The 17422-nt window shown below is 35.3% G+C and overlaps 1 protein-coding gene across 3 annotated transcripts in view; it reads right to left on the reverse strand.

The window, feature by feature from the left end:
* Positions 1-17422, reverse strand: part of LOC125074571 (AT-rich interactive domain-containing protein 5B-like) — a 75560-nt gene that overhangs the window by 43637 nt on the left and 14501 nt on the right. For all 3 annotated transcript variants that reach the window (XM_047685903.1, XM_047685902.1, XM_047685901.1), the window contains exons 2-3: positions 6415-6556; positions 5616-5725 (exon numbers count right to left, since the gene is read on the reverse strand). In XM_047685903.1, the coding sequence (XP_047541859.1) occupies positions 5616-5725; positions 6415-6556 (252 nt within the window). The remainder of the gene's footprint in view (positions 1-5615; positions 5726-6414; positions 6557-17422) is intronic.

A 17422-nucleotide genomic window follows, 5' to 3' on the forward strand; every position in this document is an offset into this window, starting at 1 on the left:
CACGACTCCATGCATTCTTGTTCATAAGGTTTGAGCGCATCGCAGCAAATGTATTGTATACCCAGTTGAACAATCTTGATCTTTTATTATTTTTATTTTTCATACTTCCTCAAAAGAAAATTGTTTCGACAACGTTCTAAGCAACTTTTATTGAATTTCAGTTACGACATTTTGTTTGCTTATCGCAATATCCGTTTTATTAGAATTAAAATCATATTGCACTAAGCAACTAGAAATATGAACACAGTACACATATATCTCAAAGTAAAATATATATAAATTCAATATAGCATTATTATTTTAATTAGAGTATAACTTTTAAACATTTATTTAGTTCTTAAATGTATCAAAAGATGTCGCGGTTCAATTTTATTCGTTTCTAATCACGCCATCTTTTGTGAAAGGAAAATTGTATTATATTAGTAATACAAATTAATAAACTGACTTTGTTTTGGGAACGAGTGATGTTCAATTCACTAAACTTTAACCTGGGTGAAAGTAAGGGAATAGATTACCTGATTGAATCTGATAGATATAATTGTATATAAAGTTTTAATAACGTCTTAAAAATGGTCACGTTATAATTTTTTTTAAGAACATAATATGAACTACGTTCATATTAACACATATATCACATTAAACAATGTTATTCACATAATGCGATAAGTTATCTAAACTTCAGGTACAATCGTGCTCGCAAGAATATAGATGAAAAATACTGCGATTTCGGTCGCAGAGATAATCTTCATCTTATACTAAGTTGTATCATTACTGTAGTTCTCTAAGATTTGAAATAAAATTACTACGTAATATGGAACTTAAATAATCTCACTAATATTATAAATGGGAAAGTAAGTTTGTTTGTCATGCTAGTAACCCAAACATCCACACAAGCAAGTGAAAACAAGGGCGGACACTATATATTACAATAATAACATTATATATATGTTTTTATGTGTAGATCAATTAACATATACCGAAAATACTTGTCATGCATAGATTTTGATATATATACGTTTACTAACATCATTACTTACAAAAGTTTAAATATACTTCTGTGACTTCCCGTCGCGGTTGTAAAATAGATAACTACAAATAATACAATTTTATCGGAGTGTCATCTGTAACATCTCAATCAATCACAAAGGTCAATAATAGATGCGTGTCCTATCATGATGTAACGAATCGAACAGCACACTGGCTGTAGACCGCGACTTCGTTCTTGTATTAAATTGACGATTTTTATCAATTACTTAAAATGTAATGATGACATTTTTTGGCTAAGGTGCACGGTACGTTACTCAGATGTACGGAATAACAACCATTTATATTTATTAATATGTACATATATGATAAATTATATAACTAACAGTTAACCTCTAAAATTAAAGACGATAAACGCGTTTTATGTGAGTCAAGGTCGAAACTAAACTAACAGTTGGAAAATGTACCAAAATTGATATTTTCTTTTATATTACGTGGAAATCTTTATACAATAAATTACGGTGATAAACATATGATAGGTCATAATATCTTTAGTAACAGCAAAGACTTGACAATTACAATTGATTTCATAAGTACATACATAGTATATTTAATAAGAAATAATATCTGCAAGTTCGAATTGTTATATTTCAACGTTTAATATGTTAAGTAATTCGAAAATATCAAATAATTTACACACCAAGCCTCCTCTTTATTTGTAAACAAAATATAGACACGCCATATACATCATTACATACATCGATGGTATTATGCAAGAAACGTTTACGCAATTGCCAACTAAAACTGTATACACTTGTAAAAAACAAAAAAAACACGACGGATAAAGGGAATTAAAACGAAAATATTTGTTATATTACAGAACAAATAGAAGCGTGAAGCGCACAGAGTAACTAGTTAAAGAAACTTGCTTCATCTTCTGTGACACTCGCGGTATGTTAATAGGTTGTAGTCATTAATCTGCTGTCGATTATATATTTGGCAAGCTACCAGTTTTATACGGAGCACTTGTCAAGATGTGTATCCACAGCCAAGGGCGAACCGCTTCTATGACATATTACTCTTAATTATCAAACAAAATTACACGTATATATCGAAATTGAAAATTCGTCAAATTATTTTATCACGAACAGACGACCGGACGACCTAGTAACAATGGTAAAGATATCAAGTCCTCGACGTTAGTACTTAACTGTCGAGTGTAATGCTTCTATATTGAATAAATGAACTTGAGTTTTAGTTAACAATTCGTCACACTTCACTGACGGAGAAGTCTGATGTAAATGTTTTATTATTGTCAAAGTCATAATCTTTATTCAAGAAACATAGTTATTGTACACATACTTATTTATCAACAGAAATATTCCAATTCTAGAAGAAAACTAAGACCCGAAAAGAACCGACGAAAAAAACTCAGTTAGATTATTATTTTTTGTTCATTTTTGTATTTATTTTCATTGTATTTGAAACAGTTTGAAGGCGACCATTTCATAGACAAGATGTATTATAATCTAAAACGCCATTAGTTTTATAATATCCTTTAATGCATTGACATTCCTTTACTATATATCTAATAAATTAATCATCAAAATTACTCCGTACACTAAATAATTGTCTGTTTTTAAAAACCAATTATGTACAACAATACTTTGAAGCGACGAAACAAAAATAATAACTGCAAACGTGTATCTCAACAAAGCATAAACCGATGCCAAATTTTGCTATTTTGGCGAATAACAGAGAATACGTTAATTGGATTATTTCTTTGGCCATGATATTAATAAACTAAAATAAAATCAAAATGGCTGCTATCTTATACAATTCTAAGGTTTTATTTTATTATAACACAAAAACGTATAAATTCTTAATTGAAATTTAAATGCCAGATAATAAATTAAAAAACCAAAAACGGATAAGTACCAAGACGAGTTATTCACCGTATAGTCCCATAACGTACTACACAATTACTTGAAAAGCCGTACATTTAATATTCAACTTTGTGTCCTAAGTGATAAGATACGATTTCAGTTCAACATGTAGCAATTGTGTTGGGGCGTGGTACAAGTTCAGAATAAATATTTGTATTTTGTATATATTTTTTAATTTCGAAAATTAAAATTAAAGCGTTTTAATAAAACTTCGATTTGATACGCTATTGCTGAATTCCAATAACAGATTACCTTGAATCTATTATCAGGCCGGTTAGACAACACTGTCGAGATAGATCCGTGATCGAATAGACATTGTTTTTTTGAAGTATCGGAGATTTTACGATCAAAATATCATAACAGTTTATTTGCTTTACGAATGATATTGAAACCCAATATGTCTCCATAATTTAACTTGAATGAAATATTTAAAAATGATGAGTGTTTTTATAAAGCGCGCGCATTTAAAACTACACTATGAAGTTGCTCGCTAAACAGTCAATGAACTTTCAAGACGCTCGAAATAGCCAACTTGATGCCTTAACTTATTTTATTGAACATTTAATTTGTGAATGTTTAATTATTTAATATTAGTGGTGAAAAAAGAAATAATTAAAGATTATTTATCATACTAATGATGTCCATTCAATTAAACTATATTTTTAATTATACCGAGAAATTAGAACTTCTCTGGTACATAAAGAATATTTAAATGAACATTTACCGCTGTTGTAAGATTAAATCATTTGAGTAACATGACACTAGTAGTGAGTTCAAATTATTAATATCTAAAAGAAACTTTATCATATAAGCATTAGCAGCCTGTAAATTTCCCACTGCTGGGCTAAGGCCTCCTCTCCCTCTGATGAAAACTTTAAAAATATATTTTAGAATAAAAGTTAATAAAATCGCTTGTAACTTATGACTCACGCCGCACACTCAGTAATTTCATCCATGAAATAGTTGGCGTTACCAAATAGGGCTTAGAGCGGGACGGCGTAGCGAGCGCGAGCGAGACGGCGCTATTCGTAGAAACTCAGGGATTTTTGAGGTTTTAGAAGGTTTTTTTTTTGTAGCATTCGCGCCCGTGTCTTTGTTTGCATATAATTTTTTTTTAATCTTTATTTTAAACAGTTCGTGTTTTTCAACTGGTGTCTATACTAATATTATAAATGCAAAAGTTGGTAACTGTCTGTCTGTAACGTTTTTACATTTGGTATCAAGCAAGTTTGAAACCCAAGGAAGGACATGAAGCCTATTCCAATGGAAGTAGGAAAAATGATAAACAAACCTTAGATTTACGTATTTGTAACGATTTACTAGTAACTCAGCTAAATCGTGCACTACTATGAGTTTATGATTAATATATCTCTATTTATAATACAACATTATTACACGTAACTACTTAGTTCCACCTTCAATTTACTTCCGAAATACCGATAACAGTTTCGTCGACGTTCAAACGCCAATCGCAAATCCACAGTGAATATCATAGACTAATCAAGCCCTCGACTAATGATATCGCGTCAATTTGCTGTCAAATATTGTTTATTTGACTTTTTTCCTGTTATGGTTGGAATATAGCATAGGTTACTTTTCTATACCTTAAAACCAGACCTAAACCACTCCCACCGTTACGCGAACAAGTTAGTAACAAGTATTTAAACATACATTACTAATTTATATTATTTTTTAAAACAGAAATACTTAGTATAGTTGTGTTCCCGTTTGGAGGGCGGACGAGTGTACCTACAGGCACAAGGGACGTGACGTCTTCGTTTCCAACGTTGGAAGCGCATTGGCGACGTTAGGGTTGGTTAATAATTCTTACAGCGCCAATATTTATGGTGACAACCCCTTCGCATCAGGTTGCCCCATTTGCTAGTAAAATTAAATCGTTTAAGTCTACTGAGATTAATTAAAATGTTTACACTGAATATATAACCGATACTCAATTAATATATGTGTGTAGGCATACAGTCAAAGATATTTAAGCGTCAATAGCGCAATGGTTAAAGAGTCTCAGGATCAATCCTTGGGCCACTGTCGTCCCCGCTCCTAACACAAGTGATAACCTTAAAAGGAGGGGTATATAGGTACATTAGTAATTCCTTAATTAATTTGGGGCATTGCTACTAACCTTTTATTTTAAGAAAAAATCAAAGCTGCCATTTGTTTAAGGAACTATAAAGATTAGTCAAGAACCAGCGAATTGACGATAACTCATCGGTTTTTCGATATCGATCAACGATCTCATTTAAGTTTAACATTTGATTTTAGTTTAATCGTTATTTAAACGACAGTTTACGATGAAATTAGCTGGTCTAATTTCAATCCCTTATATTGAAATTTTCATTACAAGTTACACGAATAACATTATTCTTTAAATATAATTTAATATATTTTCCATATCAAGCAACACGCAAGTTTTAAATATATTATGAAGCTGATAAAGCTGAAGATAGTGCTGCCATCACGCAAAAGAAAAGGTTTTTTTTCATACTCAAATGAATTAGGTATACAGCCCAAAATATAGGATATGGCAACGGAAACCGTGGTCTTCCCGAAAAAGGCATTCCTTGGGTAGGGTATCCACAGAGATCCCCTGTTGTAACCTTATTTTAGATATATTATAACCCTTAATGCGAACATAGCTACATACAGGAAAATGATGAAATGACTCACCTCCCCATGAAGGCCTCTGCCGTCTGGCGTGTTCTCTGGCAGGAAGTACAGCCTAAGCGACACCAGGGTCTGGTCTGAGACCCTGTCCGTCCATAGCAGTTGCAGTTCGCCTGCAGAATGAAGTATACAATCAATTCACCTTGGTAGTAAAAAAACAAGCAACGTACAAAACAAAACTTAACCGAAGAAGGCGGGTGCCTGCAGGATCCGAGACAAACAAAATGTCCTGAGGGAAATTTAATGTATTTCTGTATGGCGGTAGGTTGTAGTAATAGATCCTTGTGCAGGTCACTTTGCGTGAGAGGACTATTTATATATATATATATATATATATATATATATATAATTAGGACGGGCAAATGAGCCACCTTATGGTATGGTCACCACCGTAGATAGACATTGGCGCTGTATGAAATATTTAACCATTTCCTAAATCACACTAATTCGTCACCAACTTTTGGGGCTAAGATGTTGTCCCTGGTGCCTGCAGTTACACTGGCTCACCTTTCAAACCGGAACACAAAAATACTTGATATTGTTGCTCAGCGATATAACATCTGATAAGTGGGCCAGGTATACTTAGCCAGACGGGCTTGCAAATAAACACATATAAGTTTATCTTCATTAAAGAACGGCAATTTAATATGAGGAGGAGTGCCTTCGTGAGTGCCTAGGTGACCTGCACGAAGATAAAATAAATTCGTTATCACTTATCACCCTCTATTTTGTCGTTTGGTCTTTTGGGTAAACCAGTGACAGTATAAGACCAGCAAATTCAGTGATAGATTGAAGAATTTACCTATGGACACCAGCTCCGAATCCTGCCATATCCTCACGAAGAAAAAGTCTCCGATGGCCACTATCCTCTCCTTGGGTCCTGTCAGTCTAATCGCTTTGTAGAACGTGTACTGACCATGGTGACCACAGGGCGCCCCGACCAGCTGAAACAAGATAAATCATCAAACATGTAAACAAAGGTATCTATAAAGGTTTATGGCTCACGGATGCTACCTTCAGGGGCCGCTCTTTGCACATCGACTGTACCCCACTGAGGCACACACAAATAAAACGAACTTGGACTTAATTACGATATGAGCCATGACATGGAACGAATTCCTTTGGCATTGTTTCCAAGATAGTAAAAACTAGTATTACGTTTAAATTTATTACACTTTTATAGTAATTGTATCGTCTGTCTTCCAAGAAAGTTACTTCGAGGGGGGCTTGCTATATTGGCTAATTCAAACTTCAGCAGAGGCGAACAGGACCGTTATTCTCCTGTTTGTAAACCCATTCTATCGATAGCTACTGACAAGTTCGTTGTCTGTTTGTATTAATTAAAATGTAAATATGATGTATATCTAACTCAAAAAGATATAGATGTAAATCGTAAAAGAGCTCCATCTGAAGCCAATCGTGTCGTACTAAAAAAATGTGTTATTATTTATTTATGACATTATCGGCGAATGGGGTTCACCTGAGACAACGACTCGGATTTTTTTTTAACTATTAACCACATCTGCCACCAACATTGGAAACTCAGATGGTGCCTGTAGTCAGAGCCGTCTCAAGCTATGGTGGGGCCCTTGGGCACCCATGAATTTGGGGCCCTTTTGCTAGATATTTTTTGGTTTAGTTTGGTAAATTGTTGGTTCTTCGGGACCCTCTCAGGATGGGGCGCTGAGCACGTGCCCCATGTGCCCTATGGTAAAGACGTTAATGCCTGTAGTTAAACTAGCTCACGCATTCTTCAGACCGGAACACAATTCAATTTGAATCTTATCGTAAATTATAAACACTATCTTAGTTATATCGACATATTCACAAATAAGGAAAATTAAGTCTCTGACATAAAGTTACTTGAGTGGATCATGTGTTAAAATATTTACATCACTTGCCCCATACAGTAAAATCAAAATCAAAATGTACTTTATTCAAGTAGGCTTTTACAAGCACTTTTGAATCGTCATTTAACAAACTATTTAAAGTAAAGCTACCGCCGGTTCGGAATGTAGATTCTACCGAGAAGAACCGGCAAGAAACTCAGTAGTTAATCTTTTTCGATATCTAAAAATACAATTATATATGTATGTTATATCTCCTGGAAGTCAACAAGCATTAACTCCAAGCTTTTTTATCATCAATATAATCTTGTATCGAATAATATGCCTTCTTTATTATGTATTTTTTACAAATGACTTCAATCTGTGAAACGGCAAAGTTAAAAATATCAACAGAATTTTATTATAGAATATAAGTAACCCGTGGAAATTATGTTTAATTAAATCATTTATAATTAAAGAATACCAATAAACACAAAAATTAATATATTATCTAATCATAGCAATATCATTGAAAATTATTTCACACTCGTAAGGGAGTAGACGGCGTGAAAGGGGGGGGGGCTTCATGACGTAAGACGTCACAACATAGGAGTCTATGTTACCCCCAAGGCGCGACAATAGGTGTTACAAAGACCGCCCTTAGTATGACCGATTCTTCTTTGAACTAATCAATTTACTGAAAATCGAATTTTTTGACATTTATAAGTAACGCTTTTGATGAAGTTTTTTTATTGAGAAATCTATACATGTATAATAAAATTGGATTGTCTTTTTGTAATATTAAAATAACCGCTTTTTACCAAATGCATATGTATGTATACACGGTACATGTACCAAAATAACATTCTTTACAATTTTTGTCTATCTGTCTGTCTATTTGTTCCGGCTAATCTCTGGAACGGCTGGACCATTTTGATGGGACTTTCACTGACAGATGTAATAAGGGGTAACTTAGGCTACAAAAACGACTTTATTTGTTAAATTCAAACGCACACGAAGACGCGCGCACAGCTGGTCATCAATAAATTATGATAATCAGTTGATATCGCCTCTTACGATTAAATACATTCGTATCATGAGTATTTTATATAAATGTACTTTAACATTAACATTACATTATTTTAATGCCTGTAAATCTCCCACTGCTGGGCTAAGGCCTCCTCTCCCTTTGATGAGAAGGTTTGGAGCATATTCCACCACGCTGCTCCAATGCTGGTACGCATGTGGCAGAATTTCGTTGAAATTAGACACATGCAGGTTTCCTCACGATGTTTTCCTTCACCGCCGAGCACGAGGTGAGTTATAAACACAAATTAAGCACATGAAAATTCAGTGGTGCCAGCCTGGGCTTTAACCCGTAATCATCGGTTAAGATGCACGCGTTCTAACCACTGGGCCAAACTACCGTCTACACTGGCAACCCTCTGTCGCAATTCGCACTCCGTCACGCTGTTCGCAACCCCTCTCAGAGTTATTATAATTAGTGACGTCATTTATATTATTAACTCACATTTCATTTAATAAGAATAATTTATAGTTAACTATCAGCTCCCAACGACTTCGTTCGAGTAAAAAAATAATTATAGTTATTTAAAAAAAAAAAAGCCTTTAATCGGGTTAAGGTTGTAGCTTACACTACCCACCGATGACCTCCGTGGTCGAGTAGTGTGTACACCGGTCTTCATGGGTAGGCCACTCCGAGGTCCCGGGTTCGATTCCCGTCCAAGTCGATGTAGAAGAAGAAGAAGAAGAAGTTCATTGGTTTTCTATGTTGTCTTGGGTTTGTGTGTTTGCGGTACCGTCGTTACTTCTGATCTTGATCTTCTTCTAGCTATGAAAGCTACAAATTACTGCCGCTGGACATGTAAATGTAACTTTAATTCTAACATTTCATCATCATCATGCATCATGATCAGCCTATATTAGTCCACTGCTGGACATAGGCCTCCCCCAAGTCGCGCCCCTGAGTCCGATCTTCGGCCCTTCTCATCTATTTTCTCCTTGCCACCATCCGTACATCATCGCTCCACCGTGCCACAGGGCGTCGTACACTACCTCCACTCTAGAACCTTCTAGTCGCGACGGCTAACACTTCTCCGACAGCTGTGACCAGCTCACTGCCACTTCGGCTTGTTCTAACATTTACTTGAGAGTAAATATTTAAATGAATTTGTTATTATCCGACTTTCAAAGCTATTTTTATATCGACTCCCACGTTTGCTCTTAATAGGGCCGAGATACACGAGGATGCTTCTGTTTCCATCAAAACATAATCCTAGATAAATAGTGCCTAGTATTTTTTATATTCATTTATAAGGCTTTTTCAACTTTTTAATACATCGGTAAAGGAGGGATATTATTCAATACAAGATTATACAGATGATAAAAAAGCGTGGGGCTAATACTTGTTGACTTCCAGGCTTGATGCAATTGTATTTAACAAATATAATTTTTTGGCGGTTCTTCTCTGTGGAATCTGCATTCCGAACCGGTGGTAGTATCGCTTAATACAGTTCTGTAAAATGACGGTTCAAAAGTACTTGTAAAAGCCTACTTGAATAAAGTATATTTTGATTGTTTAATTTTCCCCCTTAACTTGAATATTACTTTAGATAACTTTATCGATTACTAGTTTCCGTTCCTTGGGCTTCAAGCTTGCTTTATGAATATAGGTTCAATGGTTTAGCCGAAATTATAATATTAAAGTAAACAGATTACAAAGCAAGCATAGTGGAAAAAACCTGAATCACGCTATTAATATTTTCTATGACCCTTGCTATATATATCAACTATTTCAAAGCGCTGTGCGCTGAACCGTAGGACATATTCTGCGTCTTAAAATGGAATCCCAATAACTTGCCACTGAAATTAGTGGTGGTGAAACCATAGCCAGCTTCTATAGGGCACCTTTTTTTTTTCTTTTTAATGTCATAAGGTGGCAAACGAGCAGGAGGCTCACCTGATGGAAAGTGACTACCACCGCCCATGGACATCTGCAACACCGGGGGGCTTGCAGGTGCGTTGCCGGCCTTTAAATGGCCTATAGGATGTCGCGTCTTCTGAGACCTTAAGTGAACTACCATAATTTGGATGATTTGGATCTCCTACCCGTTGACACTGCCGAACATTCCGAAACTTAGGAAATGTACTTAGACTAGAAGACTCTGTGGATCCAAAAACAGACAATCTTCCGTTAACATCACATGAAAATAACGACTTCAAACATTAGGGAATATTTTAATCCAAATCCCGGAATTTAAATGGTTTATAGTCTTTTAAGTTAGGCGGGGTTAGGTTGGGGGGTAGGTGAAATATAATTTAACTAAAATTTGCCCGTGATATTGTAAATTGAATTACGATTTACCGTCCGTTGACAATTTTATAAACCACATTAGCTATTTACAACTAAAGGTAGAGTTGCGAAAATGTTTGTTTATGTTTTTTTTCTTAATTTTAGTGACGGTTTACTCACTCAGTGATGACGTCATCCTCATCATCAGAAAACATAGAATTACAAAACATATTCAAGAAATTAGATTTAATTTTCCATATCTTGTTACATACGGATTACAGATGATAATAATTAAAATGAATTCCTTAACTATTTACAAATAAAAATTAAAAAATAGTTACTGTCAATCACGACCGCGTGGAATGGTGGCAAGAATGCTAGCAACATTTCCCCGTTGAATCGCAATTCCGATCCTCTGGGCAAAAAAACCTGTCACCAGTGGATGCAATAAGGCGAGGTGTTTTACTTTTAATGAAGCTTTTTTGCACTTCTAGTCAAAGGTAAAAGTGTATCAAAGGACAAAAACATAATTTGGATTGAGACACAAAAAGCAGCAAAGTCTACTCCCAAGGCTCGGAAAGCTTGATTCTGGGTGTCCTACACTTTGTGCAAACCCGTTAGGGTACCAACTATTCATCAGATATTCTACCGCCACTCACCCTTCAAACCGAAACACAACAATACTGAGTACTTATGTGTTCCGGTTTGAAGGGACATAACATCTTAGTTCCCAAGGTTGGTGGCGCATTGGCGATGTAAGGAATGGTTAATATTTCTTACAGTGCCATTGTCTATGAGCGGTGGTGTTTACTTATACCAGGTGGCTCAACTCGTCGTCAACATATGCCATAAAAAATAATCTAACCGGATATATTGTCTTATCATGTCGTCTCATCAGAGAGTGAGGGAAGAGAGACAGAGTGAACCTGTGCTAGGACACACAATTATACACGTATAATATGTTCTGATTTGACTTGTCCCCTTGACAATGGCCACTGCAACGGAAATCGGCCAGGAGGTCATTATAATACCGATAGCAAACAGCCTGTTCGTTAAGTAAAATATTTTTTACAAAAAAAGCATCACTATACAGCACTTGTTCGTGCACCGGGTTAAAATTGGCAAAGTGCCCGAAACACTGGCAACATTTTTCCCTTTGGACAAATAGAGGACCACGACGTTACTATTTCACTAATATACCTATTTGGTTAAGTGGCAAGCATGTAACAGAGGATACTGAATAATGAAGTTGGTGTAAAACAAGTGTCAGATTGGACAGTGCTCACTTACGCCGTATAAGGAGCTGCAGTTAAGATGATCACTCTATGAAAAGTCCCAAACAACTTAAGACGTATATGTCCATAGAAATACATCGGTAAAGAAGGCATATTATTCGATACAAGATTATATTGATGATAAAAAAGCGTGGAGCTAATACTCGTTGACTTCCAGGCAGGAGACATAACATACATATATAATTGTATTTAACTAACATGACTGTATTTTTAGATGTTGAAAAAGAGTAACTACCGAGTTTCTTGCCGGTTCTTCTCGGTAGAATCTACATGCCGAACCGGTGGTAGCTTTACTTTGAATAGTTTGTTAAATGACGATTCAAAAGTGCTTGTAAAAGCGTACTTGAATAAAGTGTATTTTGATTTTGGAGAAGAAAAGCACACGAAAAGATCACGTGACCAGAACTTAATTCCCGCTATTTCCGAAGACCTATCTCAACTCAGTCGTCCGTCATAAACAATGACCTGATAAATATAACCCTTTGACATCTGAATCAGTCGGAACAACGGGATGTCACCGAATAAAATGCGATAAGGTTAGACAAGGGATGAGGAGTTAGCTAGTCAAGTTACTTGGTGGTAGGGTATTGTGCAAACCTGCTTAGAAACCACCTCATAACCATAAATTCTACTGCCAAACAGCAACATTTAGTATTATTGAATTCTTTGGTTTGAAGGGAGAGTAAGCCAGTGTAACTAAACACTGTTAAATACGAACTGGTAACATAGTTAAGGCTTCTGCGAAGATGTTTTAAAGCTTATTAAGTATAAACGCGATAAGAACTATTTAAATATAAGACATATTCGGGACTGGATTTCGGGGAGGGTCGGGGCAACTGCCCTAAGGCATCCATAGGAGTGGGCCCCCAATAGAGAGATTCCGAAGAGTTAACAAATTTAATGTAAAGTACCTATAAATGTCTAAATAGTCGAATTATATTTATTAATTATTAATCACTGTTTTAAAGGTTACTGATACAAAGTGTTAATAAATTATTGACAAACCTTACTGTCAGTAATTAATTTGTAAAATAATAAATAGGAGCCTCCACTCCCCTATTGCTATAGGGCCTCCACATCTTTGTAGCCCCAGAGCCTCAAGACCTTTAGGATCTAAAAGACATATTTATAGCAACACTGGTTCGAGAGAAAAGAGATTTTTCCAACTTGAAAGGAAACAAGAAACTTGGAAAAACTGCACTTATTCTTAATCAGCTCATTAAGCGAATCTAATAAATGTTCTAAGATCGTAATTGTCCGAGCAACGATTGAAATCTTACGGCCTTATAAATGTTTTTAGCGAAGATTTATTTAAAGTATCATTCATCATTAATTTGACATTTGTAAGAAAGAGGCGGCAAATTAAAATTCGAACCGAAGTTGATATCGTATATACAATAATAATAACAAAGTTTAGTTAAATTTACTGAACGCACTAACAATTCTGACGCCGGATGTAGCCATTTTGTCTGGTACGGTTAGCATAAAAATCTTTTAATTTTAATGAGATACAGAGATTCGAAAAAATAATTACATATACAGTTATTTAATTTTTAAAGTATGATATAATTATTACTGGTATTTAATAAACTATGAATATTAACAAAGAAAATTTTAAAATAGTTTCCGTATAAATCGTGACCGCGTGGAATGGTGGCAATAACGCTAGCAACATTTCCCCTTCTCTCCCTTTTCAGTTTCTCATTAATTTTTAGTCCAAATGATAAAACAAGATACCGCCACTGATTCGTGACATAGTTGACCAGCAAATAATCACCATGCAGAACATTTGGAGGCCGTTATTCTTATGGTTTCGACCTAATTTTCTGATTTGAACAATTAAATTCCCGATACTACTCCGATCCATCTTAAACTATTCCTCACAAAAAATAATTTCCGCTTACATAGTTCTATTATTTACGTTACGATACAACTATAACCGAAACGCAACTGGATCGTTTCATTTGTAGAATAGGTGGACAGCTAAACAGCAACGGGTACGATTCGATTCGATAGCGAAAAACTATCAAACTGAATTGAACCCCGTTTTACTCACATAGGTACTGACGTTTATCCAAAACATTATCAAAACATTTACACTAAACGCTTCTTACAAACACAATAATGTTATTGTACATGATAAATCAACAACATAAACACGCATGTAACTGTCTTGATACAATAATACCAAAACTACATTTGAGGCACGTTCGCAAAACTCAACCCAAAAAAGTACCTACACTAGAATATCAAAAAAATCAAAATCAAAATATACTTTATTCGAGTAGGCTTTTAAAAGCTTTATTGAATCGTCATTTAACGAACTATATTAAGTGAAGCTACGACCGGCATAGCATATATATATATATATGGGGTAAAAATCTTATTTATATGATAAATGCGAAGGTTTTCATTGATGGATATTTGAAACTCAATCACGCCAGAACGACTCAATTGATCTGAATGTATTTTGGCACAGGGATAGATTATAGAATTGAAAACCACCTACACTCTATTCCAACCATAAGAGGATGAAAGCCAAATTGGTCGAGAGGTTGATTAATCTATGATATTAACTATATGCGAAAAAATGGCGTTTAGAACGTCGACGAAACTGTTATCGGAATTTCGGAAGTAAAATTAAAGTGGATAAGTAGTTAAGTGTGATGGCGTAGTCTTATAAATAAAGATATATTAATAATAAACTCTTATTGTGCACAACATAGCTGAGTTTTTAGCGAATCGCATGAAATACGTAAATCTAAGGTTTGTTTATCTTTTTTCCTGGAATAGGCTTTAAGTTACTTTTCATCCAGGACAACAACGATTCTCATGTACATGCTTCTATAAAATTAGTAAGATACATAAAATAATCTTTTCTTAATTACATAACAGACTGCTTCCACCGAAGATACTTTTATTGCACCCCCTATAATTAGTCGTGACGATGTCAAAAGACCGATAAACGGACACTGCTTTCCCGGTAACGGAGACGGGTCCTATTGTGGCGACGTACGCGCGCCGTCATATTTGTCCCGTCTCCAGTAAACAATGGTAAATAACTTGGCATTAAAACGACGCGAATATTCATCTTAAGCAGTCGAAACACTTTTAAATAATCAACTCAATTAAAATATATATATATATGCTACTGTAAAAGCTCGAACTAAGGTAAATCTTAAGATTTTCCAGTAAAACCTCAAATTTACCGACATGAGTTGGTAAATGTGAGTATTTATTATAAAGGGACGACTTTTTCGGACTTTTACCATTCAAACTTAACCTTTTTTTTGTTTTTCTCGCTGGAAAAACGCGTTACGCGCTTCCCACACGTGATGGAAAGTGGGGGGGGGGTGTGGGACTTCCCGGAGCCTTGAACGCCGAGTGCGCCCAGGTACGTCGGGTTTACCCACTAAAAAACCAGCGGTACCCTCTCCGTCTTTCGGCGGGCGCCACGGGATCGCTTGGTAGTGAATGATGGTAAAAGTTCGAATCCCAAAGTGTTATGGACATTTACCTTTCATAATCTTAGGTTTTACTGGAAAATCTTAAGATTTACCGTAGTTCGAGCTTTTACAGTAACATATATATATATTATACGGACAAGCAATTTGGTAGCCTGAGGGTTAGAAATATTAATAATTCCTTACATCACCACAAACCTTGGGAATTGTGTTTCTTGTGCCTGTTATTACACTGGCTCATTCACCCTTCAAACCGGAACACAACAATGCTGAGTACAGCTGTTTGGCAGTAGAATATCTGATGAGTGGGTGGTACCTACCCAGACGGGCTTGCACAAAGCCCAACCGCCAAGAATATATGCGAGTATATTGCCGTTTTTCACTGGAGGCCGCTTTCCAAAACGATGGTAGAGTTAGAATAAAATTTGATTTGTTTGTATTGCCCCATATTAGGAGGCCTGGTACATTTTACTAGCAATTTTAACATCAACGCAGTTCTAGAACAGCAGGTAAATTATATAAATACTTATTAATACCCACTATATAAATAAAAATAAAAATATTTAATTAATATTATTAAAAATAAAAAATACATGTAATATTTTTTCACCTGTCGCTACAAACGGGACGAGCTCGGAATCAATAAGTATAAAATTGAAATAGCCTCGGCACGCGTGCGAGCGAGACGGCAACATTATTAGGGTAACGACCCAGTTTATTAAACTAAATAAATATTAAAATCATATTATTACATGAGCTATTTTAAATAAATAATTAAAATAAAACTTTTATATGTCCGTATGGAGCAGTTTAATCTCTAAACAAACGGAACCGGTTCAAACCGGTTTAATCCTATTCTTCATATTGTTTTTTTACCTAGTTTGAGTCGTAATTGTAAAGTTATTTAATTTTTTTTTGTATTGAATGCACTATTAATGTATGTGCAAATGGCCGACCTGATGGTCAGTGGTCACCATCGCCCAATAAATTGTTTTTGATTGAAAAAGATTAACTACTGTATTGCTTGCCGGTTCTTCTCGGTAGTATCAACATCCCGAACTGATGGTAGCTTGATATTAAAGCACATTGCTTACTTACTGATTTTCGTCCACTTTACGATAAAACTTGATCGAAATTGTTTATTTTACCAACGACAACGCTTAGCGTTGTGTTGTGGTTTTAAGGGTGGTTCAGCCAGTGTCGCTACGGGCACAAGGGAGCTCCCAAGGTTGGTGGCGCATTGGTGATGTAAGGAATGGTTAATATTTCTTACAGCGTTTATGTCTACGGGCGGTGGTCACTACTTACCATCAGGTGGCCCATATGCTCGTCCACCAAACCAATACCAAAAAAACATAATTGTATTTGTGTTTCGATATATTACACATATAAGCAAATCCACGTCGTCCGACTTGTGTAATTACCGGCTAATTACAAAAATAGCACACAAAGAAACGTGCCGCGGAAGCTATTTATAAAACATGTAGATAATACTATAAATAATTATTCGCCATTGATTTCAATACGAGTTTAAAAATTACTATTATATACGACCACTCAGTATAAACACGAGTGCTTACATTGGGATACTTACATTGGGATCAGAGTAATGTATGTTAAAAATTATTTATTTACGATATCACATTAGAAACCTCTAAAATTATCAGTGTTCCTCTACTATATTGTGCATGTATTATACGTATAAACCTTCACCTTGGATCACTGTATCTATTAAAAAAAACCGCTTCCAAAACTGTTGCGTAGTTTTAAAGATCTAAGCATACATAGGAACAGAGAGACAACGGAAATCGTCTTTGTTTTAAGGGTTCCATAGCCAAATGGCAAAAAACGGAACCCTTATAGATTCGTCATTTCTGTCTGTCTGTCCGTATGTCACCGCCACTTTTTTCAG

Source organism: Vanessa atalanta, chromosome 28 (genome assembly GCF_905147765.1).
Source record: "Vanessa atalanta chromosome 28, ilVanAtal1.2, whole genome shotgun sequence".
Classification (NCBI taxonomy): domain Eukaryota; kingdom Metazoa; phylum Arthropoda; class Insecta; order Lepidoptera; family Nymphalidae; genus Vanessa; species Vanessa atalanta.